At 41.5% G+C, this 14,017-nt stretch overlaps 4 protein-coding genes, 1 long non-coding RNA gene and 1 pseudogene across 5 annotated transcripts; 3 read left to right on the top strand and 3 right to left on the bottom strand.

Annotated features, from left to right (window-relative positions):
- Positions 1–78: 78 nt before the first annotated feature.
- LOC135348386 (uncharacterized) lies at positions 79–2,729 on the bottom strand. The gene is made up of 6 exons (XR_010398737.1): positions 2,660–2,729; positions 2,280–2,423; positions 1,758–1,859; positions 990–1,084; positions 799–895; positions 79–243 (listed from the first exon to the last, which is right to left on the bottom strand). It is a non-coding gene; the product is annotated as an uncharacterized LOC135348386 (long non-coding RNA).
- A 2,039-nt stretch (positions 2,730–4,768) lies between these two features.
- LOC135349265 (uncharacterized) lies at positions 4,769–7,619 on the top strand. Its single transcript, XM_064547774.1, has 7 exons — positions 4,769–4,922; positions 5,030–5,184; positions 5,256–5,342; positions 5,576–6,033; positions 6,384–6,714; positions 6,790–7,006; positions 7,048–7,619. The coding sequence occupies exons 1-7, from the start codon at positions 4,769–4,771 to the stop codon at positions 7,602–7,604; spliced, it is 1,959 nt and encodes a 652-aa protein (XP_064403844.1). The 3' UTR covers positions 7,605–7,619.
- A 303-nt stretch (positions 7,620–7,922) lies between these two features.
- Positions 7,923–9,175, top strand: LOC135349266 (uncharacterized; annotated as a pseudogene).
- A 207-nt stretch (positions 9,176–9,382) lies between these two features.
- On the bottom strand, positions 9,383–10,264 carry LOC135349267 (myb/SANT-like DNA-binding domain-containing protein 2). Its single transcript, XM_064547776.1, is given in 4 exon segments — positions 9,383–9,520; positions 9,523–9,695; positions 9,764–9,835; positions 9,912–10,264. Coding segments are annotated over 4 exon segments (732 nt in total). The 5' UTR covers positions 10,261–10,264.
- Positions 10,265–11,682: 1,418 nt separating this feature from the next.
- Positions 11,683–12,429, top strand: LOC135348385 (uncharacterized). Its single transcript, XM_064546568.1, has 3 exons — positions 11,683–12,025; positions 12,079–12,180; positions 12,233–12,429. Exons 1-3 carry the CDS (start codon positions 11,683–11,685, stop codon positions 12,337–12,339), a joined length of 552 nt encoding a protein of 183 aa, XP_064402638.1. The 3' UTR covers positions 12,340–12,429.
- Positions 12,430–12,587: 158 nt separating this feature from the next.
- Positions 12,588–13,304, bottom strand: LOC135349268 (uncharacterized). The gene has a single exon (XM_064547777.1). The coding sequence runs from the start codon at positions 13,302–13,304 to the stop codon at positions 12,588–12,590; it is 717 nt and encodes a 238-aa protein (XP_064403847.1).
- Positions 13,305–14,017: the final 713 nt, after the last annotated feature.

Consider the following 14,017-nt stretch of genomic DNA (forward strand, 5'->3'; position numbering starts at 1 on the left):
CGTGGGGGTACTCAACCAATGTTATCGCAAGTTAAGAATGAATGGTGCATACACAATGTAAGTATTTTTCACATAATTTATAGAACAGTTGTCTATTAAATGCAGTTGTCTATTAAATGGGTTTTTTGTGACAAAAAAACTGTTTTTGATTTTCCAAAGCTTCTTCCTTGTTCAGTTTTCTTGGATATTCACCAAACTCCCGCTGGAATGTTTTCTTCTTAATTGCCTTCAGGAAAGCTCCAACTGTATGGAGGTAATAGGTGAGTCAAATTAGAATAACTGAGCACACCAACATCAATAAGGTACAAGCATGAGTAACAGATCTGTTTACCTTCCCCCCATCATCATCTATATACCTAAGGTGAGTGCTGGTTAATATCTGTGTATGCCAGACATGCACTAAAGGGTCACTATGAATACGGAATGCCATAATTTTCGAGGGTATAATTGTTCACGAATTGTGAATTTCGTGTATAATTATTTTCGAGGATAATTTAGCGGACTTGTATTATTTTTGCGGTTGAAATGTTCGTGGCTTGGTTGAATTTGCGAACATTACCTGATGCTGAGCTCTAGAGAAATGAATGCGTTAATATCGTTGAACGTTTCTTTGAGGGTATATGCCCCTACAAACAGTGAAGTTTAGACTGCATCTGGACCCTGTTCTGTACTGTCAAGGAGCCCATGTCAGAGACTCTAAAATCTTTATCTAAATTGTCAGTTTTTAGGCCTTGAAAAACAGGCTGTCTCCCAACTGAGTCTACGAAATTAATTGCGCTAGCTTAATTGGCGGCTCACTTTTCTCCAATGTGTTGCCAGCTGTAGCATCCCATGTTGACACTTCAACTGAGTCTATTAGGTAGACGGGAAACAGAAACCTCACTCCTAACGTCCTCTACATGAAAATTAACAATTGTTTGTAGGTATCTTGACTGAGTGAACGCTGCATGGAAGACAATGGCTATATACCGTGCATACTCATTGCATACCTCTGTATGTGGTACTCCATCAAAGATGTCCTCCATTGGCAGTGTGAGTGTGCTGGTGCAGAGAAGAGTGTCGGTGGAGCATATGGAGGCAATATCTGTAGGACGAGCAGGTCATACTAATAGAAATGGTTGGTTGAGCATTGTTTTTGTGCACTATTGACAATGTTGTAGGGAATAAGGGCAAATACGGTTTTCAGTATAGTAGAAAGTATAAGGGGAAAGACCGTGGTGCTAATGCTTTGGTGGAGGTGTCAAAGCTAAAGCTATACAGTACTAGCTATTCTATATACACACATTATATCATGATGAACATTTTTTGCATGCAGAGGCATAATCCACTGAGAAACTCAAAGAGTGGGTAATGATCGACCATGATTGTTGTTAAAAACGATATGCCAAAGGTCTCGGTCTAAAATGATGGCTGCATCAACAGAGCCTTGCAGCTCTCGTCTCACTCTTGCAGCTACCAATAGCTAGCGTTCTAGTGCAGAGCTAAGTAGAGTAGCAACACTCTGTGGACAAGTTATTCTACGCACTCTTCTGAAAAGGCTGCAATGGCATTCCAAGTAAGCAAAACTAGGCATAACTTGAGAACGAAGCATTATTTTGCAAATCCAAGAAAACATGACTAGAAGCCTATAGAAACTCTTACTTGCACTTTATTGATCCTTGAGCAGCTGTAGCAGTCTACACACACACAACACACTACCGTATACCTTGCTTGCACATGCGCACCGAGGCATAATGTTATGGAGACAATAATTATACCTCTAAATATAGAGTTCTTGATTGAGATGTTTTCATTGACTGCCTCTAATACAATGTCAGCATCAGCCACCGCTGAAGAGAGGAGACCATCAGCTATTACTTCTCCCTGTGAGGAGAGTAACATATCCCAACAAACCAGTGGAGTACTCTTACAAAATATGATATAAAATGCATGTTATACAGAGTAACTCAATCCCCATAATATATTCAATAATGTCTCCCTAAAAGCATTAATTTTGGTGATGACTTGCATAAATCTAGTAGAAACATCTCCATAGCCTACAACTATATACACTTTACTGCGGGTAATAAACAAACTTCAACATGCAAGCATGTTCCAGAGTACCGTATAACGCCAAATTTTAGAGGACCTAATATTTCGCCGATTAATGGATAGCTCCTTACAGCACCGAAAGTATGCAATGATTTGAGGCAATAATTTTCGAGGTTCAGATCAAACTGCGAAAGGTTGGCACTATACGTCATAGTAGATCTACCCAGATACTCATCAGACACACCCACCCACCTTGATGTTGAGGTGTGTGGGCAGCAGGTTGTTGTCTCGGAGCTCCTGGAAATGAGCTTCAATAATGGAGTGGATTGTTTGAATGGTGAGTGGATTGTGGTCGTAGATGTGCACAGTGCAGCCTTGCAGAGCCAGCTCTCCTGTATTGAGTACGAGAGCATTGTGCATTGTGAACTGATTGTCCATGGTTACAAAACACTACGTTAATATGTGTACAAACTTTTTTTTTTCAATTGATAGCTAGCTCTACTTCAATTGTGAACAGTACCACCTTCAATTCTAAATAAAAGGCAAGAAAATTAATTAACACAGTGTTCTGTTACACCATGCTGACGAGTCCAATAAGACAGAAACAATCACAATTTTTGTTGTATACCTGCAATTCTTATTCCAGGAGCCCGCCTCCTATAACAGCCACTCTACGGTGAATCCAGTGGTCTGTATCTATGAGAGGTGAATAGTGCCAAAAGAAAACGAATTTGCTGTGTTAGGAGGCGGCGGTGTTTACTTGGTGGCGGCGGCTTAACCTCGAGGGTGGCGGCAGGTGTCAGTTGTTGGTGGCGGCGAGTGTCAGTTGGTGACGGCAATGTGGTTGGTGGCGGCGGCTTAGCCTCGAAAATGTAAAGGCCAGCCGTGAAGTTAGAACCACTTGACCTTAGCTAATAGAGAAACAGAGGGTTGCTCCTGTGCTAGCTAGCCTCGAGACCATGAGCAGCCTGATATCAGGTCAGGGCTAGAGCAACTGTGGTCTTGACCACTCCACAATCCCTCCCAAACACTAAAAACAAGCTTGAGAAGTAGTCTGCCAATAATAATAGTTAATTAAAGGTCAAGTGGTCCAACATTATCTTATTCACATCCACACATTAATATATTCGAGGCTAAGCCGCCTCCACCAAGTAAACACCCGACATAACCTCGAGGTTAAGCCGCCGCCGCCACCGTAGATAGAGTCTCTACACTGTACTCTCATATGGAACGCCGTTTGCGACAAAATTCAGGCAGAATGTGATAGGCGTGTGCATCCAATATAAAATCGATTTTTGAAGATCGATTTTTAATAATCGATTTTTTACAGTTGATTTTCGATTTACACGTGAACGATCTTTGACAATCGATCTGATAATCGATTTTTGAAATTCGATTTTTGATAATGGATTTTTGATAATCGATTAGATTTTTGATAATCTATTTTTGATAATCGATTTTTGATAATCGATTTTAGAACTGCTCTGAAGGTGGGCTGGGGGGGCCCCTGTCTAAAGCTGTATCACGTGATACTATCCATTGAAGAAGCCACTATTCATGACTTCTATTCTATCTGGAATCACCAAACTCTTTCTCAGCTCTTTCTCTAAGCACACACAAGATGGCCAAATAAAACAGTGCTGGCGAGAAAGCATACAAAAATGGGTGCATGAAGAAACTAAATAAGATAGCACCAACTGAGCAGTTCTAAAATTAATGATTTTTACTGTGACTTATGGCCCTCCTTTTTAATGGTTCCAAAAAACAATAATGTTTCGCTTTTGCGTTATAGTCTATCATGTGAGATAGCTAACCAAGCCAAGCTTTGATTCCAGGCCGCGGAGAAGGAGTTTGTGCATGTTCTGAGTTTCAAGGGCGGCCTAACTGTAGCCTTGAATCCATTTTAATCGGCCTGGATTCGAGGCTAGTATATCAATCAATTGCAATCGAGTTTTAAAAATCGATTATCAAAAATCGAATTTCAAAAATCGATTATCAGATCGATTGTCAAAGATCGTTCACGTGTAAATCGAAAATCAACTGTAAAAAATCGATTATTAAAAATCGATCTTCAAAAATCGATTTTATATTGGATGCACACGCCTATCAGATTCTGCCTGAATTTTGTCGCAAACGGCGTTCCATACTCTCATGCCGCCACCAAAAAACACCAGCCGCCACCATAGATAGAAGAAGGAAACAGCCTCCGCCACATTCGAGGTTAAGCCGCCACCTTCGAAGTTAAGCCGCCGCCAGCAAGTAAACACCCGCCGCCACCTTCGAGGTTATGCCGCCGCCACCAAACAAACACCCCCCTCCTAAAAACATCCTCCTTTTGGCACTACTCACCCCTCATATGTATCGGCCATTCTTCTCTATATAGCTTTTGCACAGTCATGGCCGGTGTCATAAAATTTTGGGCCCCCCCGGGCCTAGAATTTTAAAATTTTGGGACCCCCGGGCCTAGAATGTTAACAGTTTAGGCCCCCCAGGGGGTCCAAAATGTTAACATTCTAGGCCCCCCTCTTTTCTGCAGGAACAAAAAGCGCTTACGGACTTACTATAACTTCTAGCTATTAGCTGACTTATCTATGCATGATACTAATGGACAAAGCAAAGGGAGTGCTATGACACTATGACTTCTAGCTATTAGTTATCTGTGAACCCTCACCTCAGATCCTGTCAGAGAGTGTATAAAAGTAGCAAATATGTTAGCAGGCATGTTACTAAATCTACCATGGAATCCAAAAGTGATGAAGGAAGATTTACCTTTGAAGTTATTCATGCTTTCATAAGCAGGAACGAGTACCCTTCATCCTTTAGTAAAGAAGACAAGCGTTCCCTGAGGCGGAGAGTTAAATGCTTTGATGCAGTGGATGTTGGATCTACCCGTAAGAGACAGTTGCCATAAATTACCTAGATATTGTACATAATTGTAGTTATCGCTATATATTTGTGTCTACATACTGTTACATGCAGTATTACATTTTCAAAAAAGGTGATGAGAAGAGGCTTGTTGTGGAAGACAAGGAGCAGAGGAAAAGGATTATAGGAGCAATCCATGATCCAAGTCATATGGGAGTCAACAGAACATTGGACATGATCACAGCCAAGTATTATTGGCCTGGTCAAACGAATGAAGTCAAAGAATATGTAAGTGAAGCCGGACTTTACTATATATTATTGCTTTTAGTGTATTTGCATGATCTACTTATTTCTTATAGGTGAAAACATGTACCAAGTGCCAGTGTACCAATCCTAGACTACTAAAACCAGCATCGACTCTCCACCCAATACCAGTGACACCAAAGGTTTGGCATACAGTTGGGATGGATTTGATTGGCCCTCTGACAGAGACACCCAGGGGCAACAAGTATGTCATAACGCTCATGCACCGACTATTTCAGCAAGTGGGCGGAAGCAGCCCCAATTGCACTACCAGACAAGACAGCACATGGAGTAGCTAAATTCCTTTACTCTGTAAGTGCACTATAGCAATAATTATTATGCACATCATTTACAGCAAATCAATCTCTCTTAATAGGTTATGTGCAGAATGGGCTGTGCAGAAGTCATCATCACTGACCAGGGTCGGGAATTCGTCAACTCACTCTCAGCCCAGTTGTACCAGAAAACCAACACCCAGCATAGAATCACTAGCGCTTACCACCCTCAGACAAATGGATTAACTGAGCGGTTTAACCAGACTCTTTCTAGGTGTTTGGCTAAAACTGTGAATGACAACCAAGATAACTGGGACGAGAAGATCAACACGATTCTCATGGGGTATAGGGCATCGCGTCAGGCATCGATTAAGCATTCTCCTTACTTCATGCTCTTCCAAGCTGAGATGCGTTTGCCGATTGATAGTGAGCTACTGCCCGGTCAGCCTGAAGAAAGAACCCCAGAAGAAGTTATTGAGCATCTTTTGAAGAGCCGTGAAGAAGTGTTCACAACAGCTGAAGCCAACATCAAGTCAGCACAAGGCAAACAAAAAGAAACGTATGACAGAAAACACCAGCAAGTCAGCACACTTAGCGTAGGTATGAAAGTTTTGCTGGAGAATACTGCTCAAAAGCAGAGGAAGGGAGGAAAACTGGACTCAAGATGGCTAGGTCCATATTTCATCAACCGAGATTTAGGTAAGTTATTATTATTTAGTGATAATAGTTATATCTATACAGCCTGTATGTTATACAGCTAAAATGAATTCACATGCACTATAATTATATATAATTATATATATATTATATGTATATATAGGTAAGGGCTTATATGAGCTAAAAAACCTTTCTGGTCAAATACTCAAGAAGAAGGCGAATGTCTGTCGGCTGAAGTTTTTTAATTGAAAGGAGCTTGTCTAGAGACAATAAACAGCCACCAGAAGGCGATCGGCCACCAGAGAGAGACGACCAACAGCCACCAGAGAGAGACGACCAACAGCCACCAGAGAGAGACGACCAACAGCCACCAGAGAGAGACGACCCACAGCCACCAGAGAGAGACGACCCACAGCCACCAAAGGGAGACGACCCACAGCCACCAAAGGGAGACGACCCACAGCCACCAGAGAGAGACGACCAACAGCCACCAAAGAAAGACGACCCAAAGAAAGAGGACCCACAGCCACCAAAGAGAGACCCTAAGTCAAACAAATGTAAGACTAAGGATGTTTTCAAGAAGGTGAGTGTTGTGTCTCAATCAATTATCTTTTGTCTGTTACTGTACCTTTACTGTACTATTCTTACCTTATCATAGACCGAAGTACAGTGGGTCAATGAGCTCTCTCTCACGGCACATGACAGAGAGATACTACTCGCCCCAACAGGCATGCTGTCTGACAAGCATGTGGATGCTGCAATGATGCTTTTAAGTGGCCAATTCTCCAAAACATCTGGGTTGCAATCGTCACTTAAAGTGCAGTTTCGTCTTGGTTTTCGCCCAATTGATTTGGACAAGCGCACGAGGGTTCAAGGTGAGTTAAGTAAACTGTCTCAAGATTATGAAACAATTCAGGAGTGCAGATACTGTTTGTGCCAGAACGTCATCACTGGATCCTGACAAGTTGTATTGAAGGCAGTGTCTATGTGTATGACAGCCTGCAGACAGGCACTGAGGAATTTCCTAGATCTGTAGAAAATCAACTACTACAGCTCTACCATCCCACACTTAGTCCACCACAACGTCAAGAAATTGGTTTACTGGCAGAGTGTTCGCCTGTCCAACAACAACAAGAGTCATATGACTGTGGCTTATTTGCTATTGCATGGGCATACCACCTCTTAGTTGGAGACTCTTTGAACACGCTGACACTGGACCAGCAAAAACTCAGACGGCATTTGGTAAGGTGCTTTGAAAAGAAGAAACTATCAAGGTTCCCAAAATCAAGGCAAGAGACCCCTCGAAGTGAGATAGTGTGGGTATCTGTAGTAGCTTCGTGCTACCAGTGCATAAGGCCTGACTCGTGGAACGACATGGTGCAGTGTGATGGCTGCGACAGGTGGTACCACATGAAGTGTGCGCGTATAAAGAAAGCTCCATTCAGTGACTGGCACTGTAAAGACTGCAAATAGACTGCAAATAGACTGCAAATAGATAGCTAGTTTTTCTGTTGTTGTACTTGTTCAATTTTTGAGATGCATCATAATAACCGCTGAGATACTTTTAATAGGGGGGCCTAAACTTTTAAGAGGGGGCCTAAAATTTTAAAATTCTAGGTCCGGGGGGGGGGGCCCAATCTCATGGGGGGCCCAAAATTTTATGACACCGGCCATCTCCTCAGCCTAACGTACCTCCCTAAAAATCAATCTAGCCACGCCCCTAGTAGAGTCAATTGGAAAGAGGACCTGTTTGGAGTGATCTGATGGCTCATAATAATAAAGTAAGTCAGTATGATAGTAGATCTAATGCCTGAGGCCTTTGTTCTGAGCATGCCCATAGCTAGCTGGCTAGTATTCATTTCTAAGTTACCAACCAAAAGTTCTGCTCTTTGCTATCATGGATGCTGTTGCTGTATCTGTTGCTATTTTATTGAGGGAAAGAAGCACTATGCTTAGAAAACAAGCTGTAAGTACAAACAAAAAGAAGTCAGCAAACAGAAGAAATCGGTTTTATGAGAGACAGGCTCGAGAGCGTTTACTGTTTGCTGTCACAATGTCATTAGCTACAGTCAGCTTTGCGTCCACACCAAGAGCTATCTCGACAAGAGAAAGAAGTTCTCAGTGGTGGGAGCGGGTCGTAATGGAAATATTTACCCATCAAGACTGGATTCAAAATTTCAGAATGAGCCGAGATACGTTTCTATTTGTCTGCCAAGAGTTAAAGTCCATTGAGAAAAGCAATACCTCTATGAGGAAAGCCATCCCACTCCAAAAAAGGGTCTCTATCGCTCTGTGGTTTCTCTCAACAAACTCGGATTTTAGGACAATTAGCCATTAATTTTGTTTGGTGTCTCAAAAGCATCAGTTTGCCTAATAACGAAAGACGTATGTGTGTGCATTCATTCGCCATTGTGGACCATCTTCTTCCCAGGTATATTCGTATGCCTTGTGGTGATGCATTGAAGCAAGTGGTGGCTGGATTCAAGGACAAACTGGGTTTTCCACAGTGTGTTGGAGCAATTGACGGTACACATATCCCGATCATCTCACCACAAGAGTGCCCAGCCGACTACTACAACAGGAAAGGTTGGCATTCCATCATACTCCAAGGATTGGTTGATCACAATGGTCTTTTCATGGACATTTATGTCGGCTGGCCAGGACGAGTCCACGACGCAAGAGTCTTCTCTAATTCTTCTCTATTTAAAAAAGGACAAGAAGGATCACTTTTACCCAATTCGACAGAGACAATTGGGCAGCATGAAATTCCTCTCGTTATTTTAGGTGACCCAGCGTACCCTCTTTTGAAGTGGCTCATGAAAGCTTACCCCGACACAGGAAGTCTCACCCCTCAACAGAAGACGTTTAACTACCGCCTTAGTAGAGCTTGAGTAGTTGTTGAGCATGCCTATGGTCGTCTAAAGGCTCGATGGAGATGTTTAATGAAGCGCAACGATACCAGCATTGGTGATATACCTACTCTTGTTTCAGCTTGTTGTGTTTTGCACAATATCTGTGAAGTTTGTGGGGAATTAATCATTTAATGACGAGTGGATTGAGACTGACTCATCCTTTAGCGAGATTAGACAGTCGGCATCTGACTCAGTAGATATTAGTGGTAACCAAATAAGGAGTAATTAACACAATATTTTAGTACATGATAATTATGTGAACTTATGTTATCATACACATCATTATTTTATTGTTATATGACTGTATGATTAATGTTTGATGTTTAAAAGTTAGTAGTCCTACGGTGAGTCAGGGTTAAATGGTTGCGATGATGGTGGATAATACTGTGATGGTCCTGGTTGCCGTATCATTTGTCCAAGCATTTGAATCATGTTGAGTTGGTGCGTCTGTTCCTCCTTTCTTCTTGTTTCTGCTAACTTTCTCTCTCTCTCTCCCATCTTTCCTCCTCTCTTTTCTCAAATCTTTCCTCTGCTTCTCTCTGGTAGCCCAGAAATGTCTCCAGCTGCTTCTCCATAGCCTTTTCGGTTTTGTTTTTCCTGCTTTTCTTTGTTGGCGGGGGAGTACCTGTTTTTGGGTGTGTATAGATAATTATTATTGAAAATTAATTTTGTATGTTTTCTTTTAACTCACAATCATCTATTTCCCATTTCCAGAGGTACTGGGCTCTCCCTCAGTATTGGCCACATCATCCGCACTCTCCACTGGAGACTGTGGCTGGATCTGACTGCCATCTGTGTTAAAAAGAAAGTTAAGTATACAATTATAACATTATATTGTACCGTCTGTATCCTCCACAACCTCATCCACCCCTTTCCTTCACCTCAGAGCTGGTGTCAACGAGGAAAGATGGAGCGGAGGCTGGTCGGTGCCCCAGAATCCTATCCAGCTCGTCATAAAACTTGCATGTTTTCCTACGTTCCCCTGTCTTATTGTTACCGTCCTTTACTTTTTTGTAGTTTGTTTTTACGTTCTTAATTTTTACCCTACATTGAATCCAGTCTCTTTCGTATCCTTTTTTCTTCATTTCTTTTGATATTTTTTCGTAAATCAGTTTATTTCTTACAGCTCCATCAAGTTGCTGCTGCAAGTCAGTAGCTCCCCAGATAGCTATTACTGCTTTTATCTCAATGTCACTCCAATATGTGCCTCTGTTCATTGTTCTTCTCCTTATACCTAGCCTCGATTCAAGGCCGATTAAAATACGTATTTTAATCGGCCTGGAATCGAGGCTACCTTACATACCACTTCTTATACCACAAATGAATGCTTCGGTGCGCATGCGCAAGCGAGGTATACGGTAGTGTGTTTGTGTGTCTGTGTGTGTGTAGACTGTTTCAGCTGCTTAAGGATGAATGAAGTGCAAGTAAGAGTTTCTATAGGCTTCTAGTCATGTTTTCATGGCTTCTTATTTGTGGATTTGCAATATAAAGCTTCGTTCTCGAGTTATGCCTAGTTTTGCTTACTTGGAATGCCATTGCAGCCTTTTCAGAAGAGTTCGTAGCAAAACTTGTTCACCGAGTGTTGCTACTCTACTTAGTAGTTAACTCTGCACTAGAACGCTAGCTATTGGTACCTGCAAGAGTGAGAAGAGAGCTGCAAGGCTCTGCTGACTTGCAGCCATTAATTTTAGACTTGAACGTTTGGCATCGATCGTTTTAACAAAGATCATCGTCGATCATTACCCACTCTTTGAGTTTCCCTGCGATTCTGGATTCTGCATGCAGCAAAATTAATCATGATAATTATAATCAATGTCATTGTGTGTATAAAAGCTAGCTATTAGTAGCTTTATGTTATGTAGCTTTGGCACCTCCACCGAGGCATCAGCACCCGCGGTGCTTTCATTATTGTATCAATCCTTACTTGTTATTCTGGGCACTGTAGTTACAGAGCAACAAAATCCCAAACCATAGCCGGAAACCGTTGGTCTTTTCTCTCCCTACCCGATTACCCACTATAACAATTTTACTGTTCTATTAATCACCACAAAACCACCCTTAATATTTACATACACAATGGTATCAGCATATTGTCTTAGAAATGTTCCAATCATAAGTATTTACATTTATAAGTACACGACAGCATAATTATTATGATATTCATAGCTGACTACCTTATAAAGATAACTGTGGTTTACTATTGACTGTGTTGCCTTAATTTGCTCTGGACAACTATTGTGCAACTATTGTGCAAACCACTGTATGAACACAACCGAGTTATAGCTATGAATTCATTATCCATATAGATCTATCTATTATGTACGTTATGAAGAGTCTGTCCATAATTAATAAATTGGGGAGGATTCCAGGAAAACGCCCTGTTTACACGCAGCATCTAATGCGCATTGTAAAGCGCATTACTACAAACGAGGTCTAGTCTAAACGCACTAATGCGCTATCAAAACCGGCTTACGTAAACCGCCTACCTGATGTGGTTTGAAGCCGGATCAATGCGGTTTAGACAGTAGTGTAAACAGCTGCAAGCGCATTAAAGGAATGCAAAGAATTCATTTGTGGCATAAGAAGTCCTATAAGAAGAGAAGACAATGAACAGAGGCACATACTGAAGTGACAATGAAATGAAGGCACTAATAGCTATCTGGGGAGCTAGTGACTTGCAGCAGCAACTGGACGGAGCTGTAAGAAATAAAGTAATTTACGAAAAAATAGCACAAGAAATGAAGAAAAAGGAATATGAAAGAGACTGGACGCAATGTAGGATAAAAATTAAAAACTTAAAAACAAACTACAAAAAAGTAAAGGATAGCAATAACAAGACTGGGGAAAGGAGGAAAACATGTAAGTTTTATGACGAGCTGGATAGGATTCTGGGGCACCGACCAGCCTCCGCTCCATCTTTCCTCGTTGACACAAGCTCTGAGATGGAGGAAAGGGTGGATGAGATTGTGGAGGATACAGACGGTACAATAATTATAATGATACACTTGATACTTATCTTAAATTTATTAACACAGATGGCAGTCAAATTCAGCCACAGTTTCCAGTGGAGAGTGCCGGTGCTGTGGCCAATACTGAAGGAGAGGCCAGTACCTCTGAAAAGGAGAAAACAGATGAATGTAAGTTCATAGAAAACATACAAGTGCACACACTTAAAATCTACACACACAGGTGCTCCCCCTAAAACAAAAAACCCCAGAAAAAACAAGACAGAAGGCTATGGAGAGGCAGACGGAGACATTCTTAAGCTACCAGAGAGAAGCAGAGGAAAGATTTGAAAAAAGAGAGGAAGAAAGATGGGATAAAGAGAGAAAATTAGAAGACGTGAGAAGAAAGGAGGAACAGGCACACCAACTACAGATGATGCAAATGCTTGAACAGATGATACAGCAGCCAAGACAGTACTTCCCGCCACCATCACAATCATTTAACCAAGACTCGAATTACTAACTTCAATAATCAAACGTTATAATTATAATCATAGTATTACAGTCCTTATTACATATAATTATACGTCACATTAATATCATGTACTGAAATATTGTGTTAATGCACTCCTTATCTGGTCACCACTAATATCTACTGAGTCAGATGCCGACTGTCTAATCATACTAAATGATGAGTCACTCTCAATCCACTCGTCATCAAATGATTCCCCTCGAAGTTCACAGATGTTGTGCAAAACACAGCAAGCTGAGACAATGTTAGGTATATCACAAATATTGGTGTCATTACGCTTCATCAAACATCTCCATCGAGCCTTCAAACGACCATACGCATGCTCAACAACCACTCGAGCTTTACTAAGGCGATAGTTGAAAGTCTTCTGTTCAAGGGTGAGACGTCCTGTGTCGGGATAGGCCTTCATGAGCCACTTTAAAAGTGGATATGCCGGATCACCTAGAATCACGAGTGGAATTTCACACTGCTCTATCATCTCCGTCAAAGTGGGTACCAATGATCCTTCTTGACCTTTTCTGAACAGTGAGGAATTGGAGAAAACTCTTGCATCGTGGACTCGTCCTGGCCAGCCAACGTAAATGTCCATGAAAAGACCATTGTGATCAACCAATCCTTGGAGAATGATAGAATGCCAACCTTTTCTGTTGTAATAGTCGGCTGGGCACTCTTGTGGTGAGATTATAGGTATATGTGTACCGTCAATTGCTCCAACGCACTGTGGAAACCCCAATTTCTCTTTAAACCCAGCCACCACTTGCTTCAATGCATCACCACAAGGCATACGGATATACTTAGGAAGTAGATGGTCAACAATGCACATACACACATCTTTGGTTATGAGGCAAACCGATGCTTTAGAGACACCAAACAAATGGCTTATCGTTCTAAAATCAGAATTGGTGGAGAGAAACCATAGAGCGATAGAAACCCTTTTTTGGAGTGGAATGGCTTTCCTCATCGAGGTATTTCTTTTTTCAATAGATTTTAATTCCTGGCAGACGAATAAAAACGTCTCTCGGCTCATTCGGAAATTGTGCATCCAGTCTTGATGGGTAAACGTTTCCATTACAACCCGCTCCCACCACTGAGAACTTCTTTCTCTTGTCCAGATAGTTCTCGGTGTTGAGGACATTCTGGCTGTTGCTAAAGACATTGTCATAGCAAACAGCAAACGTTCTTGAGCCTGTCTCTCATAAAAACGAGTTCTTCTTCTTGCTGAATTCTTTTTACTTTTAATTACAGCTTGTTGTCTAAGCATAGTACTTCTTGTCATCATTAAATAACCAACAGATACAATAACAACATCCATAATAGCAAGCAAAGCAAAGCATATAGGCTTATGAGCAGGATTTGGTAACTTAGCAATGAATAGGCCTTACTATATAGGCATGCTCAGAACACAGGAGGCCTCAGGCATTAGATCTACTATCATACTGACTTACTTTATTATTGTGAGCCATTAGATCACTCCAAACTGTTACATAAGGTCCTCTT

The sequence above is a fragment of the Halichondria panicea genome, chromosome 15 (assembly GCF_963675165.1).
Source record: "Halichondria panicea chromosome 15, odHalPani1.1, whole genome shotgun sequence".
In the NCBI taxonomy this organism is placed as follows: domain Eukaryota; kingdom Metazoa; phylum Porifera; class Demospongiae; order Suberitida; family Halichondriidae; genus Halichondria; species Halichondria panicea.